The sequence below is a fragment of the Mustela lutreola genome, chromosome 16, assembly GCF_030435805.1.
Source record: "Mustela lutreola isolate mMusLut2 chromosome 16, mMusLut2.pri, whole genome shotgun sequence".
Taxonomy (NCBI): Eukaryota; Metazoa; Chordata; class Mammalia; order Carnivora; family Mustelidae; genus Mustela; species Mustela lutreola.
In genome coordinates, this window is record NC_081305.1 from 46,097,917 (window position 1) to 46,123,771 (window position 25,855).

General features: G+C 50.4%; 1 protein-coding gene and 1 long non-coding RNA gene across 8 annotated transcripts in view; one reads left to right on the forward strand and one right to left on the reverse strand.

The window, feature by feature from the left end:
* The window catches only part of SPTBN4 (spectrin beta, non-erythrocytic 4), a 71,237-nt gene that overhangs the window by 3,766 nt on the left and 41,616 nt on the right, over positions 1-25,855 (forward strand). For all 6 annotated transcript variants that reach the window (XR_009348888.1, XM_059153194.1, XM_059153193.1 and 3 more), the window contains 13 exons: positions 10,817-10,968; positions 12,087-12,260; positions 14,021-14,112; positions 15,080-15,160; positions 16,311-16,426; positions 18,196-18,308; positions 18,404-18,591; positions 18,666-18,783; positions 19,050-19,208; positions 19,797-20,099; positions 20,355-20,505; positions 22,679-23,627; positions 24,838-24,975. Coding sequence is in view for 5 of the 6 variants with exons in the window: in XM_059153194.1 (XP_059009177.1) it covers positions 10,817-10,968; positions 12,087-12,260; positions 14,021-14,112; positions 15,080-15,160; positions 16,311-16,426; positions 18,196-18,308; positions 18,404-18,591; positions 18,666-18,783; positions 19,050-19,208; positions 19,797-20,099; positions 20,355-20,505; positions 22,679-23,627; positions 24,838-24,975 (2,734 nt within the window). In the remaining variant the exon portion in view is untranslated. The remainder of the gene's footprint in view (positions 1-10,816; positions 10,969-12,086; positions 12,261-14,020; positions 14,113-15,079; positions 15,161-16,310; positions 16,427-18,195; positions 18,309-18,403; positions 18,592-18,665; positions 18,784-19,049; positions 19,209-19,796; positions 20,100-20,354; positions 20,506-22,678; positions 23,628-24,837; positions 24,976-25,855) is intronic.
* On the reverse strand, positions 6,667-11,114 carry LOC131818598 (uncharacterized). Of its 2 annotated transcripts, XR_009348892.1 has the most exons (4): positions 11,050-11,114; positions 8,302-8,470; positions 8,000-8,171; positions 6,667-6,812 (listed from the first exon to the last, which is right to left on the reverse strand). It is a non-coding gene; the product is annotated as an uncharacterized LOC131818598 (long non-coding RNA). The 2 variants fall into 2 exon arrangements; XR_009348891.1 differs by lacking the exon at positions 11,050-11,114 and having other exon boundaries at positions 8,302-10,820.

Below are 25,855 nucleotides of genomic sequence, written 5' to 3' on the forward strand. Positions count from 1 at the left end.
CTGCCTCTGCCTACTTGTGATCTCTGTCTGTCAAATAAAATAAATAAAAATCTAAAAAAATATATCATAGTATCAGACTCTTTGAGCCTTAAAAACTATGATCTCATCCACAAAATATTTATTCAGTGCCTGCTCTGTGCCTGACCTGTGTTGGACAATATAAGGGACATGATGGTGACTGAGCCAGCCCCTAGGGCTCCCAGGCCACTGAAAGAGTTAGATCCAGCCAGAGAGTAATGACCCTGAATAGTCAGGGCCTGGATGGTCTGGGAAGGGAAAGCACAGATGACACCCCTGCTTCAGTCCAGGGGACTTCCCTGGAGGAAGCCAGAGGGCTTCCTGGAGGAGGAGGTACTGAAGATGAGCCCCAAAAGGATGAATAATAGTGAACCCTGGGGTGGAGAGTGGAAGAGTATTCCAGGCAGAGGAACAGCATATGTAAGACCTTCAAAACTTGGGAGTGGCTAGATTGAAGTAATAAGGAAATGACAGTGAGAAAGGAGGCAGTGGGAGTCAGAGCCTGAGGACCCTATAAGCCACCATGCAGGGTATGAGGGCACTGGGGAGCTATGGTAAGAGTTTAAGCAGAGGTGGGATGTGAATGTGGGGATCAATCAAGGACTCTTCGCATCTGAGAAGAATATCAGTGCCAAATACCACAGACAGATAAACATCTAGTCCAGGGAAATAATTGGTTCCCTGTAAGAAAAATAAATTCTCATACATTCCCTGTGTCTACTTAAATTATTATATCTATAATTTTCCTAAATGCAACAAACCCACAACTCTGTTTCTGTCTCTCATGCCTACAGTTCTCTAAAACTAAAACATGTTATACTGGACTCCAGAACCAAAGTGCAAAATCAGTTAACAGTCAGCTTGGAGCACCTGGGTGGCTCAGTTGTTAACTGTCTGCCTTCAGCTCAGTTCATGATCCCAGGGTCCTGGGATTGAGCCCTTTGTTGGACTCCCTGCTCGACAGGGAGTCTGCTTCTCTCTCTCCCCCTGTCTCTTCACCCAGCCCGTGCTCACTCTTTCTCAAATAAATCAATACAATATTTTTTTTAAAAAAAGATTTTATTGATTTATTTGACAGACAGAGTCACGTAGGCAGAGAGGCAGGCGGGGGTTGGAGGAGCAGGCTCCTTGCTAAGCAGAGAGCCTGATGCAGGGCTCAATCCCAGGACCCTGAGATCATGACCTGAGCCAAAGGCAGAGGCTTTAACCCACTGAGCCACCCAGCTGCCCCCATCAATAAAATCTTTTAAAAAAAGATTCAGCTTAAAGTAACTTCAGGATGCTGTTTATGCTGTTTAAATGATGTTGCTGCTCAAAATCCTGACATTGTGACATGGATCGTGAGGGTGCATTTTCTTTTGCATCCGTTTCCTTATAGTTTTTCTCTCATGCTTTTTCTCTATTCAGACTATAAGTCCAAACCTTTGAGCAGAGTCCTGAGTAACATGCTTTCATAGGAACATGTTTGAGAAAATTGTCTGGACCCCATGCTCAAAAGAGTTCCCTTAATGATGTTCCCCAGTTTGTGGCTTGTTGTCTTTATCAGTCTATGGGAGGATCCTCTCTTCCTCTTCATCTGTTCATTTACTCTCTTTGCTTTTTAACATTTTTTTAAAAAGGAACCTCTATGCCCAACATGGGGCTTGAACTCAAAATCCCAAGATGAAAACTCTTGGGTTCTACCAACTGAGCCAGCCAGGCGCCCCTATTCCCACATCTCACACCAATGCCTTCTCCCCTATGGGCAACCATTCTAATCATTTGTTTGTTTGTTTGAAGAACAGTCTATCTGCTTATTTTTATTTTTATTTGTTTTTTTAGAGAGAGAACATGCATGCATGTGCTCTAGCGGGGTTGGAGGAGGGGCAGAGAGAGAGGGAGAGAGAACCCCAGGCCAGCTCCACATTCAATACAGAGACCACTGTGGGGGCTCGATCCTACCACCCTGAGATGAAGACCTGAGCTGAAATTAAGAGTCAGTCACTTAATCGACTGAAACATCCAGGCATGCCCCACCCCCCATTCTGATAGCTTTTTTTTTTTTTTTAAGATTTTATTTATTTATTTGAGAGAAAGAGATCACAAGTAGGCAGAGAGGCAGGCAGAGAGAGAGAGGAGGAAGCGGGCTCCCCGCTGAGCAGAGAGCTTGATGCGAGACTCGATCCCAGGATGCTGAGATCATGACCTTAGCCGAAGGCAGAGACTTAACCCACTGAGCCACCCAGGCGCCCCCATTCTGGTAGTTTTAATGCAAATGATTATCTTTGCATGCCGATGATTTTGCAAAATGTACGTTGCAATTAGTGTGCACATATACGTATATTTTAACTGTTCATTAAAGTATGACATGCACACAAAAAGATAAATTGTGAGTGTCCAGCATTTCCACAGGTGAGCACCCTCTGGTAACCAATACCCAGATAAAGGAAACAGAATATGACTGCCCCAGGGAAGCCCACCTCGGGCTGCCTCTCTCACTACATCGCAAAAGTAAACACTATGCTAACTTCTAAGAGCACACCCTGGTTAGGCTGGTGTTTGAACTTCATATGAATAGAATCCTAAAGCATGTACCCCTTTGTGTCTGGCTTTATTCACTCACCACTGTGCTGATAAGATTCGACCGTGTCTATCTGTCCTTGTTGGGTCTCCCTTTTCATTGCTTTATAGTATTCTACAGTGTGACTGTGCCATAGTTTATCCATTTACAGGTTGATGAGGATTGGGGTTACTCCTCTTTTAAGGTTATCCTAAGCTAAACTATTGCAAACCCGTAATTCCCAGTATTTCAAACTATTACAAACTGTTGCTGCTGGTGGGCGTAAGCCTTCATTTCCACCCAGGAGGGAAAGTGTTGGGTCATAGGGTAGGTGTATATCAAACTTGAATGGAAACTGCTGGTTTGTGTCATTTTGTATTCCCACCAGCTGTGTATGAGGGATTCACTTACTGTACCTCCAACCCTTCGGATGGTCAGTCTTTTTTATTTTAGCCATTCTGATGGGTGTTCATTCCATTGTGGTTTTAATTTACATTTTCCTGGTCACTAATAACAACTAGTGAAGTTGACTAGCTTTTCATATCTTTTGTTTTGTTTTTAAAGATTTTATATATTTATTTGACAGACAGAGATCACAAGTAGACAGAGAGGCAGGCAGAGAAAGAGGAGGAAGCAGGATCCATGCTGAGCAGAGAGCCTGATACAGGGCTAGAGCCCAGGACCCTGGCAGAGGCTTAACCCACTGAGCCACCCAGGCACCCCACTTTTCATATGTTTACTGACTATTTGGATAGCTTCCTGTGAAGTGCCTGGTCAAGTCATTTGCTTATTTGTATTTTAATTTTCCTGCCTTTTTCTCATTGTTTTATGGGAGTTCTTATATATCCTGGGTACAAGTCCTTTGTCAGATAGATGTGTTGTGAATATTTTCTCCCACTGTGTGGCTTGTCTTTTTATTCTTTTAAGGTTGCCTCTTGATGAGCAGTGTTTCTCTTTTTTTTTTTTTTTTTTTAAGATTTTACTTATTTATTTGAGAGAGGGAGAGCACGAGAAGGGGGAAGGGCAGAAGGAGAGGAGAAACCAGGCTCTCCGTTGAGCAGGGAGCCCGATGATGTGGGCCTTGATCCCAGGACCCTGAGATCATGACCTGACACAGAAGGCAGAGGCTTAACTGACTGAGCCACCCAGGCTCCCCGATGAACAGTATTTCTTAATTTAAATATAGTCTAATCAAATCATTAGTAATTATTTCCTGTGTGGCTAACACTTAGTGTTTGAAGAACTCTTTGCTTACTTCAAGGTCATAGAGATTTTTTTTTTTAAGGAAACCTTTTTTTTTCTTTTAAGATTTTATTTATTTGACAGAGATCACAAGTAGGCAGAGAAGTAGGCAGACAGGGGGCAGGAAGCAGGCTCCCCGCTGAGCAGAGAGCCCGACGTGGGGCTCAATCCCAGGATCCTGAGACCATGACCTGAGCCGAAGACAGAGGCTAAACCCACTGAGCCACCCAGGTGCCCCTGGTGATATTTTTTTATGTTTTCTTCTAAAGGTCTTATTTGATCCTTTCACATTTAGACTTATAAGCCAGCTGATATTTACTGTATTTATTACTGTGTACAGTGTGGAGTGTCAGTCAAGGTTCTTATTTTTGCCACATGCAAATCCAGTCGACTCCATTCCATTTATTGAAGACTTTCTTTTCCTTACTGAACTGCAGTTTGACGGTTAAAAATCCGAGAGTTCTATGTACATGAATTTGTGCATGCAAACATTGCTAACTGGTGAAGATTTTAGCATATTCTAGATCGCAGGTTTTCTTTTTTTTTTAAGATTTTATTTATTTATTTGACAGAGAGAGATCACAAGTAGTCAGAGAGGCAGGCAGAGAGAGAGGAAGGGAAGCAGGCCCCCCGCTGAGCAGAGAGCCCAATGCGGGACTCGATCCCAGGACCCTGAGATTATGACCTGAGCCGAAGGCAGCAGCTTAACCCACTGAGCCACCCAGGCGCCCCTGTTTTTAAGTAAGCTCTAGGCCCAACATGGGGCTTGAACTCCGAACGCTGAGATCAAGAGTCCCATGCTCTGCCCACTGAGCCAGCCAGATGCCCCTAAGATTACAGTTTTTGCATTGTTTCCCCATTCAGCACTATGCCTTAAGACTCAGCCATGTGGGGGCACCTGAGGGGCTTAGTTGGTTAAGAGTCTGACTCGATTTCAGTTTGGGTCATGATCTCAGGGTCCTGGGATTAAACCCTGGGACAGGCTCCTCATTGAGCATGGAGTATGCCTGGGAATCTCTCTTCCTTCTCCCTCTGCCACTCCCCACTTGTGCCCCCCCTCAAGTAAAATAAAATAAAAATTTTTAAAAAAGGAAAGACTCAGCCATGTGGCGGTGTGTGCATCGATTTTACTGCTTGTAACTGCTACATGGAGGCTATAGTATGAACTCACTGTATCCAGTTTTCCCAGTGATGGACAACGAGGCTTTCTTGAACGGCCAACCTGCCCCTACCCCCTACTCCCCAAATAACATTGCATTGGACATCCTCCTCCATCCTCCTTATAAAGTAGCATGGAAAAGTTTATAGCACTTAAGCACAGGGAAAGAACTGCTCTGTCATGGGGGTATGCCCTAATTTCATTTGACTCCCAGGGCTTCCAAGATGGCTGCCCCAGTGTGTGACTCCCACCAGCAGGCACATTTCACCACTACTCGTGGCTTCCTAACTTTTCTCAGACCAGTAGCCAAACATGATTGACATGCTAAGTGTCGCTTTCCCCATAACCCATAATGAATAAAAGCATAGTTTGTTATTCCTCAGCTCTGTGAAAGTCTCAGTGTATGAAAGAGAAGAATACGCTGAAGTCTTATTTTAAGGAAATTGTTTTGCCTCTGACTAGAGACTACCACAGCAGAGAAGACATATAAATGACAACTCATGGGATGCCTGGGTGGTGCAGTTGGTTAAGCCTCTACCTTGGGCTCAGGGCATGATCTCAGGGTCCTAGGATTGAGTCCCGTGTCAGGCTTCCTGCTCAGCAAGAACCCTTCTCCTCCCTCTGCCAAATAAATAAATGCAATCTTAAAAAATAGTTATATAAAAAAATGACAACTTACTATGAACACAATGGCAGGAGTAGGACGGTTGTCATTTGGCTTGGAGTCTTGACAACCCAAAGGCATGAATGCCAGCTAGAGTCCCGGCAGGAAGCAGATGACTCCCCTCAAGGGGGTAAAATTGCGGAGAGCTTAACAAAGGGACTAATTACAGAGGTGTGGCCAAGGCTATAGGAACCTACAAGGCCAGGGGACACCCCAGGGACTGGGGCAGGGCAAGGAGTGGTGAGAGGGCAGAGGGCTCCCAACTTGGGGGTTTAGAGAGAGGAACCAGATGCTGTTGTAAGCAGGGAGGGAATAAATTCCTCAGCCCTTCCTTTATCCTCTTTTTTTTTTTTTAATTTAATTTCTTTACTTGCGTGATCGAGAGAGACCATGTAGAGAGAGAGGGAGAATGTCAAACAGACTCTCAGCTGAGAGCAGACTCCAACTCATGGCTCAGGGCTCGATCTTAGGACCCTGAGATCATGACCTGAGCCCAAATCAAGAGTCAGACACTCAACCAGCTGAGCCACCCAGGTGCGCTACCCACTTCTCCTCTAATCTCCTGCTAGCCAAACCCAACACAGGGTCTGAGGCCTTTGAGGGCTACGGAGCCCATTCATAACAGCCCCCACGGGCAGTCTCCTTGGGCCCAGAGCACGTGCAGAATAGTAGAGGCAGGCACCCGAGGGGTAAATGGAAGATACCCTCCATGGTAGCCAAACACATTCACCAGCAGAGTAAACATCCAGTGTCAGCTGAGGTCAGAAGGGGCACTTGGGGACATACCTCGTTTCCTCCACTGTGGTTTTTCTTTTTTCTTTTTCTTCCTTAATTTAAGGTTTCTTTATTTAGGGGCACCTGGGTGGTTCAGTCCGTTAAGCATCTGCCTTCAGCTCAGGTCATGACCCCAGGGTTCTGGGATTGAGTCCCGTATCTGGATCCCTGCTTCTCCCTCTCCCTCTGTTGCTCCCCCTGCTTGTGCTTTCTCTGTCAAATAAATAAATAAGTAAACAAATAAACAAAGAAAGAAATAAAATCTTTAAAAAAAGAAAAATATTTATTTGAGAGAAAGTGAGCACACATGCGAGTGGGGGGAGGGGTAGAGGGATTGAATCTTCAAGCTGACTCCCTGCTGATAGTACAGACTAGTGTAGGGCTGATCTCACAGCTCCTGAGATCCAGGATCTGAGCTGAAACCAAGAGTCCAAAGCTTAATTGACTGAGCCACCCAGGCGCCCCACCCACACTGTTTTGTTTCTTTTTATTTTATAGAGTTTATTTATTTATTTGACAGAGAGAGAGAGAACACAAGCAGAGGGAGTAGCAGAGGGAGAGGGAGAAGCACGGTCTCTGCTGAGCAAGAAGCCTAATGCAGGGTTCGATCCCAGGACCCTGGGATCATGACCTGAGCTGAAGGCAGATACTTAACTGAATGAGCCACCCAGGCTCCCCCCAATAATTAGTTAAAATAAACAAGATAAACAAGTAATTTAAAATAAAAAAGTAATTTAAATAAACAAGATATTTCTTATGGATTTACTATTAGTTTCTGCATACTCACTTTTTTTTTTTTAAAGGTTTCATTTATTTATTTGACAGAGAGAGAGATCACAAGTAGGCTGAGAGGCAGGCAGAGAGAGAGGGAGAAGCAGGCTCCCCACAGAGCAGAGAGCCTGATGAGGGGATTGATCCCAGGACCCTTAGATCATGACCTGAGCTAAAGGCAGAGGCCCAATCCACTGAGCCACCCAGGCACCCCTCTGTATTTACTTTCAAATGAGAAGTAAACATTCAAGATCTTGTTTAAAGTAAAAAAAACAAAAACAAAACAGGACAGTCAGTGGATACTTTCTAGCAATGTCCATACGTTTTCACTGCCAGAATCACATGCAGTATTTAATATTACAAAAAGGGTGCTTGGATGGCTCAGTTAGTGCAGCATGAGACTCTTGATCTCTGGGTCATGAGTTCGAGCCCCATGTTGGGGGTAGAGTTTACTTAATAACAAAAATAAATCATGGGGCACCTGGGTGGCTCAGTTGTTAGACTCTTGATTTCAATTCAGGTCATGATTTCTGGGTTGTGGGATCGAGCTGTGTGTCTGGTTCCGTGCTCAGTAGGGAGTCTGCTTGGCCCTCTCCCTCTGCTCCTCCCCTCCACTTGCTTGTTTGTGCGCGTGCGCTCTCTCTCTCTCATAAATGAATAAATAAAATCTTTACAAAAAATATTACAAAAGGTAAATTTTTTGAAAAAATAAATTATTGACAGATTTCAAACAGTTAAAAAGGGAAATAGACTGGCTATTCAAATCTTGCTTCCTGCACTAATAGAAACTTAGAAGTATAATAATTAAGTTATTTAGTAATGAAATGCATACCATGCCCCTGAGCCGTTGCAACAGACCCAGCAATGCAACACCTTAAAGGAGATAGAGGTTTATGTCTCCCTCCTGGATAATTCTGACACGAGCAGCCTCATGGGCAGAGGACGCTCTGGTCCAAGCAGTCAACCTTCTTCTGTCCTGTGCCCTGTGGACCTTGTTTTCAAGCCTGTGGGAGTTGGGGGAAGAGAATGGAAGGCCAGGTAGTAAGCTTCCTGATCTGGTAACACTTTAAATTGGGAAATAATCATAGATCCACACAAAGTTGCAGAGAAAGTACAGATGATAAAAAGACTCACCTAAGGGCGCCTGGGTGTCTCAGTTGTTAAGTATCCAGCTTTTGGTTTCATTCAGCTCAGGTCATGATTGCATGGGTGATGGGGTCAAGCCCCATGTCAGGCTCCGTGCTCCGCACAGTCTGCTTGTCCCCCTCCCTCTGCCCCTCCCTGGCTTGTTCTCTCTCTCTCTCTCAAGGAAATAAATAAAATCTTTTTTAAAAAATAAAAAATAGGGGTGCCTGGGTGGCTCAGTCAGTTAAGCATCTGCCTTTGGCTCAGGTCATGATTCCAGGGTCCTGGGATCGAGACCTGCATCAGGCTCCCTGCTCAACAGAGAACCAGCTTCTCCTTTTCCCCCATGCCTGCTGCTTCCCTGTTTGTGTGTGCTCTCTCTGTCAAATAAATAAATAAAATTTAAAAATAAAAAATAAATAAAAAGATTCACCCAATTTAAATATGGGCAAAGGATTTGCATAGATGTCTCTCCAAGGAAGATACACAAATGGCCAATAAACACATGAGAAGAGGTTTACCGTCATTAGTCACCAGGGAAATGCAAATCAGAACCACACTAAGAGACTGGTTCATACCACTCTAATGGCCATGATCAGATAGGAAATAGCAAGGAGTGGTGAGGATGTGGGGACACTGGGACCCTTGTCCATTGCTGGTGGGAATGGAAAATGGTGCAGCCACTTTGGAAAACAGTCTGGCAGTTCTTCAAAAGGTTAATCCTAGAGGTGCCTGGGTGGCTCGGTCAGTTGAGCATCTGACTCTCGATTTCAGCTCAGGGCATGATCTCAGGGTCCTAAGATTGAGCCTCCCCTTCCCCCTCATTGGCTCTGCATTGAGCAGGGAGCCTACTTGGTATTCTGTCTCTCTCTCTCCCTCTGCCCTCCCCCCTGTGCGTGCTCTCTCTCTCATAAGTAAATAATTATTTGTTTTTAAAGGTCAACCATAGAGTTAACATAGAGCCCAAGTATTTCACTCCCAGGTATATGCTCAAGATAACTGAAAACATGTGTCCACACAAAGCCGTAGGTACCCAAATGTTCATAGCCGCATTATTCATAATTGCCACAAAGTGGAAGCAGCTCCAATGTTCATCCACAGGAGAATAGATGAGTTAAATGCAGGCTGTCCGCGGAATGTCTATTATTTAGCCGTCAAAAAGAAATAAAGTACTGACATATGCCACAACACAGACGAACCTTGAGAACAGGACACTAAACGAAAGAAGCCAGACACCGAAAAGGTCATATATTGTATGATTCCATTGATATGAAATGCCCAGAATAGGTAAATCCATAGAGACAGAAAATAGATTAATAGTTTCCTAGGGCTGGGAGAAGGGGGAATGGGGAGCGACTGCTCCTAGGCACAGGGTTTTTTCTTGGAGGGATGAAAATGTTCTGATATTAGATGGTGATGTGGGCTGCACAGCCCTTTGAAAATACTAAAAATCACTGAATTTACGCTTTGAAAGGGTGAATTTTATAGCATGGGAATTATAGTTCACACTAAAGCTGTTGTTAAAAAAAAAGGATGGGCACTTGGGTGGCTCAGCTGGCAGAGTGTCTCACACTTGATCTCAGATCAGGTTTTGATCTAAGGGTAGTGAGTTCGAGCCTGGTGTTGGGCTTGGTCGAGGAGCCTACCTAACCAGCTGAGCCACCCAGGCGCCCCTTGGTGGAGCCTACTTTAAAAAAAAAGGTAGTAGGAGAGGTTCCCAACTAACGTCTTTGTCAGTGAGGCAGCAGTTGAGCAGCTGCACAAATTCCTCCACCCCCTCCTGTTGGCAGTCACTTGCCTACTCTGCACCCTAGAGATGTGGGAAACTCGGGGTCCAGCTGGCAGTCCAACTACCACAGGGTGGGGGTTCAGGTGTGTGTGTGACATGGTTCCTGTCCTCAGGATGCATTCTTACTAGCGTATTCCTTCCTCTTCATCCCCCACACCTGGCCAGTGCCAAGTCTTATTTTTTTCATCTGTGACTAACTCTTCAGTATGTCCCCTTCTCCCATTCCCAGCTTCTGCCCTCTCCACTTGTCCTCTCTCTCCAGAATTGCTTCCCCAGTCTCCCCCCGAGCTGCCATTCTTGCGCTCTCTGACCTACCCTCCCCACTCTCCACCACACAACTAAAACACAACTGAAACACAACTCTTATTCTGCCCCACCCCCTCCTTAACTTTCCATAGCTCCCTAGTGTAGTATCTGTGCCCCCCATAAACTGAGCTCTGGGAGGGAAGGCCTGTTTGTATTCAGAGCCTAGAACATAGTAGGTCCTCAATTATTGATTGACAAAATGAACAGGGCCAACTGAATGAGAATCCGGGAAGGCTTCTTGCGGGAAGTGGTAATCTCAGTAAAGCTTTAAAGGACCTGTCTCTAGGTGGGCAGCGAAGGGTTTGTGCAAAGCCCTGATTGTTGCAAGCTGGGCCAAAACAGCGTTTGGGCCCGAGGGGAGGGCTGGGGAGAAGCTGCAAAAGGGGGAGGTACTGGGGATGCGGGAGCTCCTCAGAGCCCATCTTTCAGATGAGCGCGAGGCCGTGCAGAAGAAGACCTTCACCAAGTGGGTGAACTCACACCTCGCCCGAGTCGGCTGCCACATCGTGGACCTCTACGCCGACCTCCGCGACGGCTTTGTGCTCACGCGGCTCTTGGAAGTGCTGTCCGGGGAGCAGCTGGTGAGGGGACCTGAGGGCCTGGGGGAAGGCCGCGACCCTGGGATAGGGGCTGGGTTATCACAGGGTCGGGCTAATGGATACCTGGAACGTCCAAGAAACCCTGGCGCGTTTGCGGCCTCCGTACTCAGGTGGGTGGGGCTATGGCCCAGAGGTGGGGCTTGAGTGAGCCTGGGGGCGTGGCTGGGAACGGAAGTGGGGATTCGGTGTAAGGTGAAGGCGGTGGTTCCTGCGGGCCTCTGGGCATGGGGTGGGGAGGAGCTCTGTTGGAAGGGGTGGGGCTATCGGAGAAGGGAGGGGCTTTATTAGAGGGGGCTGGCCTGCGTAGCGCCGTAGCGAGACCGAGGGCTATAAAATAGGGGCAGGACCCTGTAGCAGGGGGTTGAAGAGTGAGGGTGCGGTTGTTATCGGAAGGGGCGGCCTAGGTCATGGAAATCTGGGGCACCAGACAGAACTCTGGTGTGAGTTTGGCTTGTGGTATCGGTTGCCGTTGTATTTCTGGGCGTGGATGAGGCTTCATCGCAAACGGCGGGATTCTGACGGAACTAGAGATTTAGTAAAGGAGCTCAGAAATCCTAAATGGCATGGCTAGAGAATAGAAACAAAGGCCACTGGAAATACTAGAGCTGTAAACAAGGAGAGACTTAGGGGAAATAGGCGTGGCTCTTGGCAAGGACCTGAGAGAGGGAGGCTGGGGGTGTGTGTGTGACCAAGGATCCTGTGGCCACACCAAGGTGGCCTGGGGCAGCCCTCCTTGGGGAGGGGCGGGAATACGGTTGCTGGCTTGATAAGAGGTGTGGCTATCAGGTCGGAGGCGGAGCTTCAGTTAAATGGATGGAAACAGGAAATAGAATGAGCCAAGAAGGGAACGGTCTCTTAAGAAAGGATCTGGCCAAAAGAAAAGAAAAGAAAAGAAAAGAAAAGAAAGAGTCTGGCTACGGGAAGGGGCAGGGCTTCTTTTAAAAGGATGGGGTCCCTGGTCCTCAAAAAGACTGCGGGGGCGTGGCCTGAGCTTGGGCACCCAGGGGGCATGGCTATGGGGGCTGGCCTCTTTGGAAGGGGTGAGGCCGAGGGCCCAGTGTTCTTGGCCAGGCCGCCCCCCAACGCCCCTGCCACCCTAGCCAAGACCCACGCGCGGTCGCATGAGGATCCACTCTCTGGAAAACGTGGACAAGGCGCTGCAGTTTCTGAAGGAGCAGCGCGTGCACCTGGAAAACGTGGGGTCGCATGACATTGTGGATGGGAACCACCGGCTGACCTTGGGGCTAGTCTGGACCATCATCCTGCGCTTCCAGGTGATCCCCAAGTGACCCCGGCCCGGTCTGCTCCCCACCGTGTGGCCTTAGGAGGGCGTCCCCCATTTACTCCCCCCACTTACTCACTCATTCATTCCAAAAATTTTTCCAATATGGGCCAGGAACCCTAATTCCCGTGGTGGGGAGGGGGTGAACATTATGATAAAAATAATATCATTATCACCACCATCACTATGATCATTTACATATTTTTTACTCTGTTCCAGACACTGTTCTAAGCACTTGGCATTTAAAAGCCCAACAACCCCATAAATTAGGTACCATTTATTGTGTTTTACCATAAGGAAAGTGAAGCCCAGAGAGGTGAAGTAATATGTCCAAGGTCACACAGCTGGGGAGTGGAGCTGGAATTAAAATCCAGGCTTTAGTTCAGAAACAAAACCGACAGATTTCTTTTCTTCTCCTTTTTTTTAACCAACAAATTTTCTGCCTCTATGGAGCTTACATTGTGGTGGGGGAGACAGACAGTAAAGAAACCCTTAAATACATAGAACAAGAGATAGATGAGAAAAGGATCAGCTTTAGGTAAGAGTTATGCAGAAAAGATTATGATAAAGCAGTAAAAGAAATACAAAACATCAGGTTGATGATGCTGAGATTTTAGACTTAATGGTCAGAGAAGGGCTCTCTGGGAAGCTGATGGCTTACATGACATGAAGATGAAGAAAGAAAGCATTCCAGGCCAGAGGCACAGCATTTGCGAAGACCCTGACTAAGTTGGGAAGGAGCTGGAATGCCAGAGATCTAGGAGGGCCACTGTGGCTAGAGAATGGGGAGGCATAGGGGAACCAGGAAGATGAGGTCAGAAGGGTTGACAGGGCCTAGGTGATCTGAGATTAGCAATTTTGATTTTATTGTTTGAGATGGGGAGAAATTAGAGAGTTTTAACAAGAAAATAGACATAAGGATGCCAGGGTGGCTCAGTCGCTTAAGAATCTGCCTTCGGCTCTGGTCATGATTCCAGGGTCCTGGGATCAAGTCCCATATAGGGCTCCTTCCTAAGTGGGGAGCCTGCTTCTCTCTTTGCCTGCTTCTCCCCCTGCTTGTGCTCTCTCTCTGACAAATAAATAAGATCTTTAAAAAAAAAATCAAGTGGTTGGTGAAGACCTCACTGAGAGGTGACCAATGAATCAAGACCTCAAGTTGGGGTGGAGCCATGTGGGCCCCTGAGGGAAGGAACAGGCAGTGCAAAGGCCCTGTGATGGAAGGACACTGGTGATTTAATAGAAAGAACAGCAGGTCTCTAAGACAGAGCAGAGTAGGCTGTTGAAGATGAGGTCAGAGACATAATAAGGGGAAGTTTACTTTTGCCATGAGTGAGACCAACTGAGGGTCTCGAGGATGGGAGGGAGGCATGTGATCTGATCTGGGGGCTCACAGGGTCCCTCTCTGCCGTGAGAACAGATTGTGGGGGAGGAGCAGAGACACCAGCATGGAGGTGACTGTGCTAGCCCAGGCCCAGAAATGATGGTGCCTTGGATCAGAAAGTGAGCCAGATGCCAAAGTTTGGAGGCATCCCTGAAACTGACACCCTAATCCACAACCGCCTCCCCTAGCTGTAGATGTCCCAGCCCACCCAGGTCCCACTCTCACACTCCTGAACCCCCAGCCCCAGCCTGAAGCTCCCTCTCCCATCTCTTCTGTAACCGGCCACCCCCCACCCCCCAAAACGGGATCTGCCGGTGTCTCCCAGGCTCATGCCCTCCTGGTCCCAGCAGCCATGTTTTGTATCCTCACAGATTCAAGTAATCAAAATCGAGACTGAGGACAACAGAGAGACCCGCTCAGCCAAGGACGCCTTGCTCCTGTGGTGTCAGATGAAGACAGCTGGGTAAGCACACCCCCCACCTGGCGCCCCCACCTGGTAGACAGGGCCCTAACCTAATCTGGAGGGTTCGTTATGGGACAGGAATTCAAGGGGGCAGCCCAAGTCCTCAGGGTCAAAAGTTGCATCTGAAGTTAATGAAATGCTGGATAAATATGTCCACTCTTCTGACCTTGACAATAAACCCATGTAACAATCTGGAAGTCCTGGTTCAAATTTAGAACTCGGGCTCCCCAGAGAGCAATGCTGGAGAGTAGTGGACTGCCCCCAGCTTGCTCCCCTCCGTTGTCTCCCCCCCCCACCTCCAGAGGCCTCATGTGCACCTGTTTGGACACCCCAGCCCTGTTCCTGAGCTGTGGCCACCCCCCGACCCTGAAAGCAACCACCCTTCAGCCTAAGAGGGTCCACCCTGGGGCTCGGGCAGCTCCAGGAAGAAGTTCCAGCTTCTGGGGACCTTTGCTGGGGCTGAGAAGGGAACTGTGCAGGCTCTGTTGGGAGGTCCCCAGGATGCTCAGTGCTCTGTCCTGTGGGAGGGGTGTGGCCTGGAACTTGGGCGCCCTCTAGAGAGCTGCCCCTGGGAGGAAGGGGAGGCCGGAATGGACGGAAACTGGGCTTTCTCTGATGTTCAGCCTTCTGGGTCTGGCAGGCTCTCTTGTAGTGCTGTCTTTCCTGGTGTCTTGTGTTTACCTCTTTGTCTGTTTTTCCTTGTTCTTCTCCCTCCCGCTTCTCTCACTCCTCCTGCCTCCTCCCCTCTCTCCTTTCTTTTCCCATCTCTGTCTATATCTTGTTTTCTCTCCCTCTCTCTGTCTTTCCATCTCCCTGCCTCAATGGATTGATGGATTAATCGTTTGATCTATCTTTCGTCTATCCACCCACCCATCCATCCATCTCTGTCTCTCTTTCTCCCTCCCTTTTTTTCCTCCTGACTGTCTCCCTCTCTCTCTGCCTCTGTCTCTCCCTTCCATGCTGCCAGTTACCCTGAGGTTAACATCCAGAATTTCACCACCAGCTGGCGGGATGGCTTGGCCTTCAATGCTCTCATTCACCGGCACAGGTACTGCCCAGACCGCCCTGCCCTGCCCCCTACCCTGCGTCCTGTGGGTACAAGCCCGCATACGTGTGCATGTAGATGACCCATGTAGACTTGAGGACCCACCCCTTCACACACACGCCCTTCACACTTGTACAAAGCACACACCCCCTATCTTCCCAACTTAGTCCAGGCCATGTACTCTGTGTACACGGGGAAACACACGTGCCCTCACACAGATGTGTATACACACTCACACTCGTGCGCATACACGGCTTGCGCCTGCTGCTTCGATGCCCCCAGGTGGAGAGAGCTCACTTCCCCAGGGGCTGTCCTCTCTGGTGTGTGCGTGGGGGCCCCCTTCTCAGCAAGTCCTTTCTCTAGATGAGCCCCAGAGCCCTCCTTCTGCCTTTCACCCACCTTTCACACCCCCATGCGTGGCGCTGAATTGGCTGAGGGGTTGGCATCCAGACAAACTGCACCACATCGTGATCATACAGATTAGGGAAACTGAGGCCCAGAGCCCGGGAAGGACTTGCTCTGGTGAGGTGGAAGTGGAACCCCAGCTTCTTCTGCTGTAGGCACGTGTTCACTCTCAAGCCTTGCCTGTTACACATACACACTCATATACATGGGGAAACCCAGCCCCACCTCCATAGCCAGAAACCCACCAGCTCTACCCGATGGCAACATTTACTGAGCATTTCCTGTGTACCCATCATTGTTCTCAGTGCTTTCCAATAAGTCTTAATATTTAGTGAGCCCATGAAGCAGATACTAGTATTATCCCCATCTTATAGAGGAGAGAACTGAGGCACAGAGAGACAAAATAGCTTACCCAGCATGATAGCCAGGAAGAGGCTGAGCTGGGGTTTGGGCCCAGTAGACCGACTGTAGACCTCACACTTCGAACTGCTATGTGCTACTGTTTAGAAACACACCCAAGTAGTCACATAAGCCTTGCGAATGCAGTCGCGCACATACCCTCATGCTGTTCTCACAGCCTCAGATAAATGCACAGACACGCACCAGTGCACACAGCTTTCCCTGGGCCCAGGGGGCGCCCCTCCTGCCCCTCGCTGTGGGTGGGGCTCAGACGAGGACGTCTTTCTACCCCCTTGCCCACTGGCCCTGGAGTCTGCCTGCTGCCTGCCCGCTCTGTGCCCCTGCCCAGGCCTGATCTCGTGGACTTCAGCAAACTCACCAAGTCCAACGCCAACTACAACCTGCAGAGAGCCTTCCGTACGGCTGAGCAGCACCTGGGGCTGACGCGTCTGCTGGACCCTGAGGGTGAGCCCTGCAGGGCCCCAGCTAGACTTCCTCTTGGGGGGACTCCCGACCCCAGTGCCATCCCAAACTGCACTCCATCCTGCTGCAACACCGTAGGAACCCAAGGCCTTCCAAGTCCCAGCTCCCTCCCACCTTCTCCCCTTCCTCATCTCCAATCCCTCCTCCTCCCTATCCTCCTGTCCCTTCCTTTGGCATCTCCATCTCCAACTTCAGCCTCATCCCCCTTCCTGTCTCCAGCTGAGCCCCCTCCCCTTCCCAAGCCCCTCCTGAGTCAGCTCCCCTCAAGCCCAACCCCCTCTCCCTCCCTGACTCCAGTCCCAGCCCCAGTGCAAAGCCTGCCCCCAACATGATCCCCATCCCCTGACTTCAGCCTTGCTCCTCATCCATGATCATGCCAACACCAGTCCCCCAATCTCTGGAGTAACAGCTCTTCCCCTTCTCTGAGCATCTCCTCTGTGCCAAGCCCAGGGCCAGGAATTTAATGGAAACTTCTCCCCTTTATCCTCACACTGACCTGGTTGGATAGAACTTATCCATCCTGTTTTTAAAGGGATGGAAATGAAGGCTCAGAGTCCCGGCAAATGGGACTTGTGATAGCTGGATTCTGTGCTCAGGGCCTGGCACAAAGAAGGTGTTTGGTGGCTCTCGGTTTCAGGAGTTGGTGAAGAGTAAAGGCCAAGTGTAATATTGTGCATTCAGTGGGCAAATCGAAATGACAATCGGAATTCGGGAAGTTTCTCCTCTGTGCCAGGCTAGTCTTTCTAATACTTATGGTGCTCCCAGGTGGCAGGCACTGTGATTATCCTTCCTGTTACACTGGGGAAACTGAGCCTCAGAGAAGTGAGGTCTGAGGACACACGTGAGGAAGTGGTTGAATAAGGATTTAAGCACATACTGCCTACAAAGCCCATGTCCTTGACCTCTGATCTCATACATCACTTATATACTTCATAAATATTTATGGAGTTCCTACTCTGTGCTGGGCATGGCTGAGACAATGGTGAAAAAAGACAGCCATAGGGACACCTGGGTGGCTCAGTCAGTTGAGTGTCCAACTCTTGATTTCAGCTCGGGTCATGATCTCAGGGTCGTGGGATCAGGGCCCACCTAGTGCTCTGAGATCAGTGGGGAGTTTTCTTGAGGATTCTCTCTCCCTCTCCCTCTGCCCCTCCCCTCACTCGCATTCACTTGCACATGTGCTCTCCCTCTCCCTCTCAGAAAAATAAATACATCTTAAAAAAAAAAAAAAAGGCGTAGCCTTTGTCCCCCTGGTGCTTAAAGTCAAGCTAAGGACATGATCACATGAATGAATATTTAAATGCAAATTATAACATCTAGGAGGCAGTGATAAGATGCCATGAGGAAGACTAACAGGGATAACCAACTCTACACATGCTGAACAGGGAGGCTTATCTGAAGAAATGTAAGTTGAGTTGAGACCTGGAGGATGAAAGGGAGCTAGGCACACAAAGAGGGGACATTGTTCTACCTAGTGAAAACAGCATGTGCAAAGGCCCTGAGGCAGAAGGCAGAATGGTGTGAAATGATTATGGATCATTTCTCTGTGGTGGCTTGCATGTGTCAGATATTGTTTAATCCCATGAAGTAGATCCCCATTTGGCAGATACATAAATTGTGAAAATTAAAATTAAGAAACAGAGAGGTTAGTTATCTTGGTCACACAGTTAATAAGAGTGGGTTCCCCCTCCCTGCCCGATCCATGTCAGAATGCTCACCATCATGCTCCCCCACTCTCTTTTAACCCCTAGATGTGAACATGGAGGCTCCCGATGAGAAGTCCATCATCACCTATGTGGTCTCTTTCTACCACTATTTCTCCAAGATGAAGGCCCTGGCTGTGGAGGGGAAGAGGATCGGGAAGGTTTGGGAGCCGAGGGATGGGGTGGGTGGGAGCTTGGGAACCACCTGGAGGCCTATCTGGGATGAGGCTGACCCCAGCTTCCTTTGCTGGGTCAGGTCCTGGACCAGGTGTTGGAGGTGGGGAAGATCATTGAGCGCTATGAGGAGCTGGCAGCCGAGCTGCTGGCCTGGATCCACCGCACAGTCGGCCTCATCAGCAACCAGAAGTTTGCCAACTCACTGAGTGGGGTGCAGCAGCAGCTTCAGGCTTTCACGGCCTACTGCACCCTGGAGAAGCCAGTCAAGTGAGGCCCAACTCAGGAGGGAGGGTGGCAAGTGGCGGTGTGGAGGTGGGGTTCCTGAGCTCCAGCCCCTTCAGGTTTCAGGAGAAGGGGAACCTGGAGGTGCTGCTCTTCAGCATCCAGAGCAAACTGCGTGCCTGTAATCGTCGCCTCTTTGTGCCTCGGGAGGGCTGTGGCATCTGGGATATCGACAAGGTGAGGCTGAGAATGTCGGGGAGAGGCAGGGTTGCTCTGTGTGGGTGTGTAGGTTGTGCACTGCTCAAGGCAGCCATCTACAATGTAGACACCAAGGACTGGATATTCATCCTGACAATTTTCCATCAGGGAAGTGTCATGAAGGAGCAATTTTTTTTTTCCAGTTTATACAAAGGTGCTGCTTTGAGTCATCTCAGACAGAGAATCCAGGGCCATTAAAATGTGGGGTGTTGTTGGGGTCTGACTGCTTCCTCCTGTCTCCCTAGGCATGGGGCCAGCTGGAGAAGGCAGAGCACGAACGGGAGGCTGCTCTGCGGGCTGAGCTGATCAGGCAGGAGAAGCTGGAACTACTGGCTCAGAGGTTTGACCACAAGGTCGCTATGAGGGAGAGCTGGCTGAATGAGAACCAGCGCCTGGTCTCCCAGGTACTGCATGGAGGGCTTGGTTCTGGGGGAGAAGGAGGAAGAGCAGGGCTGGTGAACCTGGGACCAGAGAAGGAGACTCGATCTCCAAAGCAACAGAGAAGTGTTGGATTATTCTCCTAGGTGGCAAATGAGGATGGAAAGGGAGAACTGGTCTCCTAAGTGAGCAGTGGGGGAAGGGAGTGGGCCTGATCTCCAAGGTAACAGGAGAGTTAGGTTGGTCTCCAGGGTAACTAAAGAGGACAGAATTAGTCTCTTCAGAAATAAGGAGAGTATTTAATTAGACTCTTAGTGACAGAAGAGGTTGTGTCTGGTGTCCAGGGTAACTCGGGAGGATAGAATCAGTCTCCTAAGTAACAGGATACAGTAGGCCTGGTCCCTAGTCTCTAGGGCAATGGTAGGATGGGGACTGTTTCCTGGGTGACGAGTTTCAGGCTAGAAATGTAATGGAGACGTGTGGGGCTGGTCTCCAGGGGAACAGAGGAAGATGGGGCTGGTCTCCAGGGTAACTGGGGATGCTGAGGGCAGGGGCAGGGTAACAGGTGGATGGCTGGGGCAACATGGGTAAGTGTCTGCCCTGCCCCACCCCAGGACAACTTCGGGTATGAGCTGCCGGCGGTGGAGGCCGCCATGAAGAAGCACGAGGCCATCGAGGCCGACATTGCGGCCTACGAGGAACGGGTGCAGGGTGTGGCCGAGCTGGCCCAGGCCCTGGCGGCCGAAGGCTACCACGACGCCCGGCGCGTGGCGGCCCAGCGTGACAGCGTCCTGCGTCAGTGGGCCCTGTTGACCGGGCTGGTGGGGGCCCGGCGGACACGGCTCGAGCAGAACCTGGCCCTGCAGAAGGTCTTCCAGGAGATGGTGTACATGGTAGACTGGATGGAGGAGATGCAGGTGCGCAGGCCCAGAGGCCAAGGGTGGGCGTGGCGGGCCGGGAGGGCGAAGGAGGGCCGTAGTCACTGCAAGAGTTGTCAGGGAGCTGGAGAGGGTCGGAGAGAGAGAGAGATGCTGACAGGGACAGGGAGACTGAGACGGAGATCAGAGTTCAAGAGATAGGTTGGAGGAGTAGAAGAGTGACGGGGCAGTGCAGGGGTGGGACCGGCCTGTCGCGGATGCCAAGCATGTGCTCAGTGCTGCCCCCTCTGGTAGGCTCAGCTGCTGTCCCGCGAATGCGGGCAGCACCTGGTGGAGGCCGAGGACCTATTGCAGAAGCATGGACTGCTAGAGGGGGACATCGCGGCCCAGAGCGAGCGGGTAGAGGCGCTCAACGCTGCTGCCCTGCGCTTCTCTCAGCTGCAGGGTGAGTTTGGGCCCTGGTGGTGGGGTTGGAGACTGTCAGGGCTGGTGCCTGTAGAAACAGAATGACTCCTAAGAGACAGTAGGAAGGAGTGAGCTCCCTGTCTTTGAAGGCATCCAAGCACAAAATAGGATCACACTCCATTGGGGATATCATGGGGCAAACTACTGAATGGAGTGGAGGTTAGACCACATGACTTTTTCCTGCTTTGAGATTCTGCAGTAATAGGTACATTCTTATCGAGCACTTATTTTGTGCTAAGCCCTTCACAGCCAGAGGTCAGTGAATACCATAAAAAGACTGTGTAAGGTAATACATAGTCAGGACCTGTTTGGCAGGAACTGACAGAAATATCAGTTCTCTCTCTCTCTCTTTCTCTCTTTTTTTTTTTTTTTTTTAAGATTTTATTTATTTATTTGACAGACAGATCACAAGTAGGCAGAGTGGCAGGCAGGGAGAGAGGAGGGGAAGCAGGCTCCCCACTGAGCAGAGAGCCTGATGCAGGGCTCGATCCCAGGACCCTGAGGTCATGAACTGAGCTGAAGGCAGAGGCTTAACCCACTGAGCCACCCAGGTGCCCCAGAAATGTCAGTTCTCTTAAGGCAAAAAGGAGAGTCACTAAAATGTCCAGAGGGGCAAGTTTGGCTTCAGGCATGGCTGGATCCAGGGACTGTCCAATGATGCTTTTAAGACTCCATCTCTCTCACTGTAGTGTCTATGTTTGTGTCACTGTTGGGCCGTCTCTCCCCTTGTGATATAAATCTGGGATCATTCAGCCCCATGTTTACATCCTAGCAACTGAGGAGACCCAGCAGGAGACACTCCTCCTTATGGATGTTTACCCCAGGAGGCTCCCTCTGTCTTCTCCTTGTGAGATATTGGCGCCTGGTAGCAGGCACCACACAAAAAGCAAAGAGGCTGGTGTGTGTGTGTGTGGGGGGGTGTTGTCATGGTGACGGGAGGCTGCACTGCCTGATATGTGGTCCAGAGATTTGGCCTCCCGATCTGCTACTTAGCTGATCCTGGGCAAGTGGCCTCCCTCGCCGAAGCTCAGTTTCTTCATCTATAAGATGGGGCTAGTAAGGATACTTGCCCCAGAGGCTGTGAGGTTGAAGCGACACTGGGCCAGGACCGGAGTCAGGTTTGGATACACAGATGCCTGTTGCTGTTGATTACTCAGTTGGATGCCTTGGTATTCAGGTCAATTTCAGTGAATGTCCAGAATTCCAGAAATGGCGCAGTCCATCTAGGGCAGTGTCTCTTACGGTGTTTTGACCCAGTAAGAAATACGTTTACCTCCTGACCCAGAGTTCACACACACACATACACACACAGGCACAAATATTTTATTAAACAATGCTTCACCTTGTCCTGTGTGTGACATCCTGATATTTTCTATCCGTTCTATTCTGTTCCATTAAAGAAATGCTGGCTATGTGCCACTAAGTTAATTTCACAATTCTCTCATCACAAACCAGAGGTCTGGGAGGAAGGCAAACTATTTGGAGAAAAAAGGGAATTCAGATCACCCCTGGAGTTAAAAGATAAGGCAACAGAGGATGAGAGGGGGAACCCAGAAAATGGCTTAAGAATGGAGACATTTCCAGTTGCCTGGCTGGCTCAGAGGGTCGAGCATGCAACTCTTGATCTCCAGGTTGTAAGTTCGAGCCCCATGTTGGGTGCAGGGATTACTTAAAATAAAAATAAAAAGAATAGAGATGTCTCATTTCGTTCAGTCCTGAAGGAAATACAATTCACCCTAAAACATACAGATTCTAGGATTCTCTGAATCTAAGTTTCCACCCATCATTCAATCAGTAATAAGTCACTGTTTTAATTAGGTACTGCTCTGGGTTCCACTCGGTGCTGGGCAATGGTGGGGACACTGTGACGGAGACAGCCCCGGGCCCTGCCCTGGTGGGGCTCCCAGTCCTGTGAGGGTAAAATACAGGCAATGATAGGCCATAGGGGTCAGTGCCAGGATGGGGGTGCGGGGTGGGCACAGGCAGAGGGGTCAGGTCTGGGATGGGGGAAGTAGAGAAGCCTTGGGGAATCGGAGAATGTGCCTGCTCCAGACAGCGTGTCCCGGACGGGGCAGGGCAGGAGGCCTGCACCTGGCTCTAGGGCGCCCCCTGGCCCGTGCGTAATCGGGGATCCTCACCTTCCCCCGGCCCAGGCTACCAGCCCTGCGACCCGCAGGTCATCTGCAACCGCGTGAACCACGTGCATGGCTGTCTGGCAGAGCTGCGGGACCAGGCGGCGCGACGACGCGCGGAGCTGGAGGCCTCGCGGAGCCTGTGGGCGCTGTTGCAGGAGCTGGAGGAGGCAGAGAGCTGGGCCCGCGACAAGGAGCGCCTCCTCGAGGCGGCTGGCGGTGGCGGCGGCGGTGGCGCAGCGGGCACGGGGGGCACGGCGGGGGGCGCGCACGACCTGTCCAGCACCGCGCGCCTCCTGGCTCAGCACAAGATTCTGCAGGGCGAGCTGGGCGGGCGGCGGGCGCTGCTGCAGCAGGCCCTGCGGCGCGGCGAGGAGCTGGCTGCTGCCGGCGGCGCGGTGGGCCCGGGCGCAGAGACGGTGCATCTGGCGGGCCTGGCAGAGCGCGCGGCGAGCGCCCGGCGGCGCTGGCAGCGGCTGGAAGAGGCAGCCGCGCGGCGCGAGCGGCGGCTGCAGGAGGCGCGGGCACTGCATCAGTTCGGCGCTGACCTTGACGGGCTCCTGGACTGGCTTCGTGACGCCTACCGCCTCGCAGCCGCGGGCGACTTCGGCCACGACGAGGCGTCCAGCCGCCGCCTGGCCCGTCAGCACCGCGCGCTCACTGGGGAGGTGGAGGCGCATCGCGGGCCCGTAGGCGGCCTGCGGCGTCAGTTGGCGACCCTGGGGGGCGCCAGTGGCGCCGGGCCGCTGGTGGTGGCACTGCAGGTGCGCGTGGTGGAGGCGGAGCAGTTGTTCGCTGAGGTGACAGAGGTGGCTGCGCTGCGGCGCCAGTGGCTGCGGGACGCCCTGGCCGTCTACCGCATGTTTGGCGAAGTGCACGCGTGCGAGCTGTGGATCGGGGAGAAGGAGCAATGGCTGCTGGCCATGCGCGTGCCCGATTCGCTCGACGACGTCGAGGTGGTGCAGCACCGGTGAGCACGCCCTCGTGGGACTTTGTGAGAGAGGGCCCCTTCCTCAGTTCACGCAGTCTCGCCTTCCTTGGTTCAGCAGTTTCCACTTCCGCTCTGCTGGGGGTTCCAGGGGAAGGGGAATGATGGTAGTACCCACCTCGCGGGTGACATGTAATGAGTACTTATAGGATACTTCGCAAATGCTAGGGTGCAGGGAGCATTTCCGGGGCGTTTTCTATTATTATGAGGCTTATATTCACCTGGCGGGAGTTAACTGAAGCTTCTCAGGAGACATCCCAGCCTCACCCCTCCCCTGGGACTGCCACAGTTCCTGCATAGTTGCCACCTCCCTAGCTCATGAAGTAGCTCCAACCCTGTCACCTTCTCTTCCATCATTACCCTGCTTGATGTTTTTTCATAGCACTTAGCCACCCCTTGATACGTGATATGTGAGTTACTGACTCCTCTGTGGCTGACTTAGTAAATGAGAAATTAGTGGTAGATCCCTTTTATTCATCCCTTCATTCGTTCCCTTGATACTGACTGAGCTGTCACTGTGTTCTAGGTCTTGTGCTGGCCATCGCTGACACATAGGCCTGGTCCCTACCCTTACTGTGCCCGCAATTACCCAAGCCACAGTTTTGGGCACTGTTTTAAAAGGGGGAAGGCTATGCTCAGCTTTAAAAATATCCCCCTGGGTGCCACGTAGTGGGTGTGTTGGAGCAGTTGAGAATGGTGGCTGGGAGCCCAGAAAGGGGCCTCAGGTGGGGCCCCGGGTGGGAGGGGACAGGACTGAACCAGGCTAGGAGGCCAAGTGGAGAGGCCATGGGGGTGAAGAGTCTGGGGAGGGCTGTTGTCGGAAACAGGACCCAGAGCTGTGGCCTAGGGGATGGTGGGGCTGCCACTGAGATGGGGACCCAGAGGAAAACCAAATCTGGGGGAAGATACTGATGCTGGTTTGAGTCACAGTGGCTGGGAGGAGCCCTGTGGAGGAGTCCGGCAGCTTTGAGGTTGCAGACATGTTCCAAAGGCTACAGAGAGAGATGTGTGGGTCATGAGGCCAGGGTCATGAGAACTGAGACTGTGCGGTTGGATGGGATGGCCCAGGCAAGGTGGGAAAGAAAGCTAAGGGAGTTAGCTAAGAGTTAGAAGGAAATGCAGGAGGAGGCCAAGAGGTGGGAAGGTCCCCAGGGTCCAGGCCTACCTGAGAAGGACCATCTTCCTCCTACAGATTTGAGAGTCTGGACCAGGAGATGAACAGTCTGATGGGCCGTGTCCTGGATGTGAACCACACAGTCCAGGAGCTGGTGGAAGGAGGCCACCCCAGTTCAGATGAGGTGCGCTCCTGCCAGGACCACCTTAACAGCAGGTATGCGGGACATGGGGTCTCACATCAGTCCTTACCTGTTCTTTTCATCATTCCTATCCTCATTTACTCAACTGTCAGAAATCAAGAATGTGCAATTTCGACTCCCTGATGTGGTAATGACTACCTAGGAAATCAGCAAAATCTTGCGGGAACCTGGTAATACCCGGTGTTAGTGATGATGTGATAAAATGAGGATATAATATATTTTAGTGGGTTATTAGTTTACTTGTAGAAACGACTCACTGAGGATCTACTCTCTGGCAGGATTTCTTCTAAGTGCTTCATGTGCCTAGTTTTACCTTCCAATATCCCAGTTTCCATAGTAAAGTTTCCAGAATTCAGAACTCTTTAAAAATGGTAACAAAGTAGTATCTTTCTCTCTAGAACACTACCAGCTGTTCTTCCAACGTGGGTAGGGTTCTTAGATGAAGACACCGATCCAGGGAGGTGAAATCCGTAACTTGATTACTCAATCCGATAAGTAGGAGTCAAACCTGTGATGCATTTTGAGAACTGCTGCTCAACAACCTACGATGACAGTTCTGTCTGAATCTGGAGCTGGGGTCTTGAGCACTTATACTGAGTCTTCTCAGCAACCCTATGGGGCACAAATTGCCCCATGTTAGAGAGGGGGAAGCAGGGGCTCAGAGATGTGAAGACACTGGCCTGAGGTCACACAGCAAATTATAGGCTCAAGTGGGGATGTGAAGTTCAATTTGTCTGACTCCAAAGACTATTTTTAACTACTGTGCTGTAACATTCCAGTAACCAGGGATTTAAAAACCTCTCTACCCTTGGCAATCTCAAAGCATCAGGGCCTTAAATGATAATAACAATAACGATTTGCTGCATAGTAAAGGTATAGACCAAGTGCTTTAGC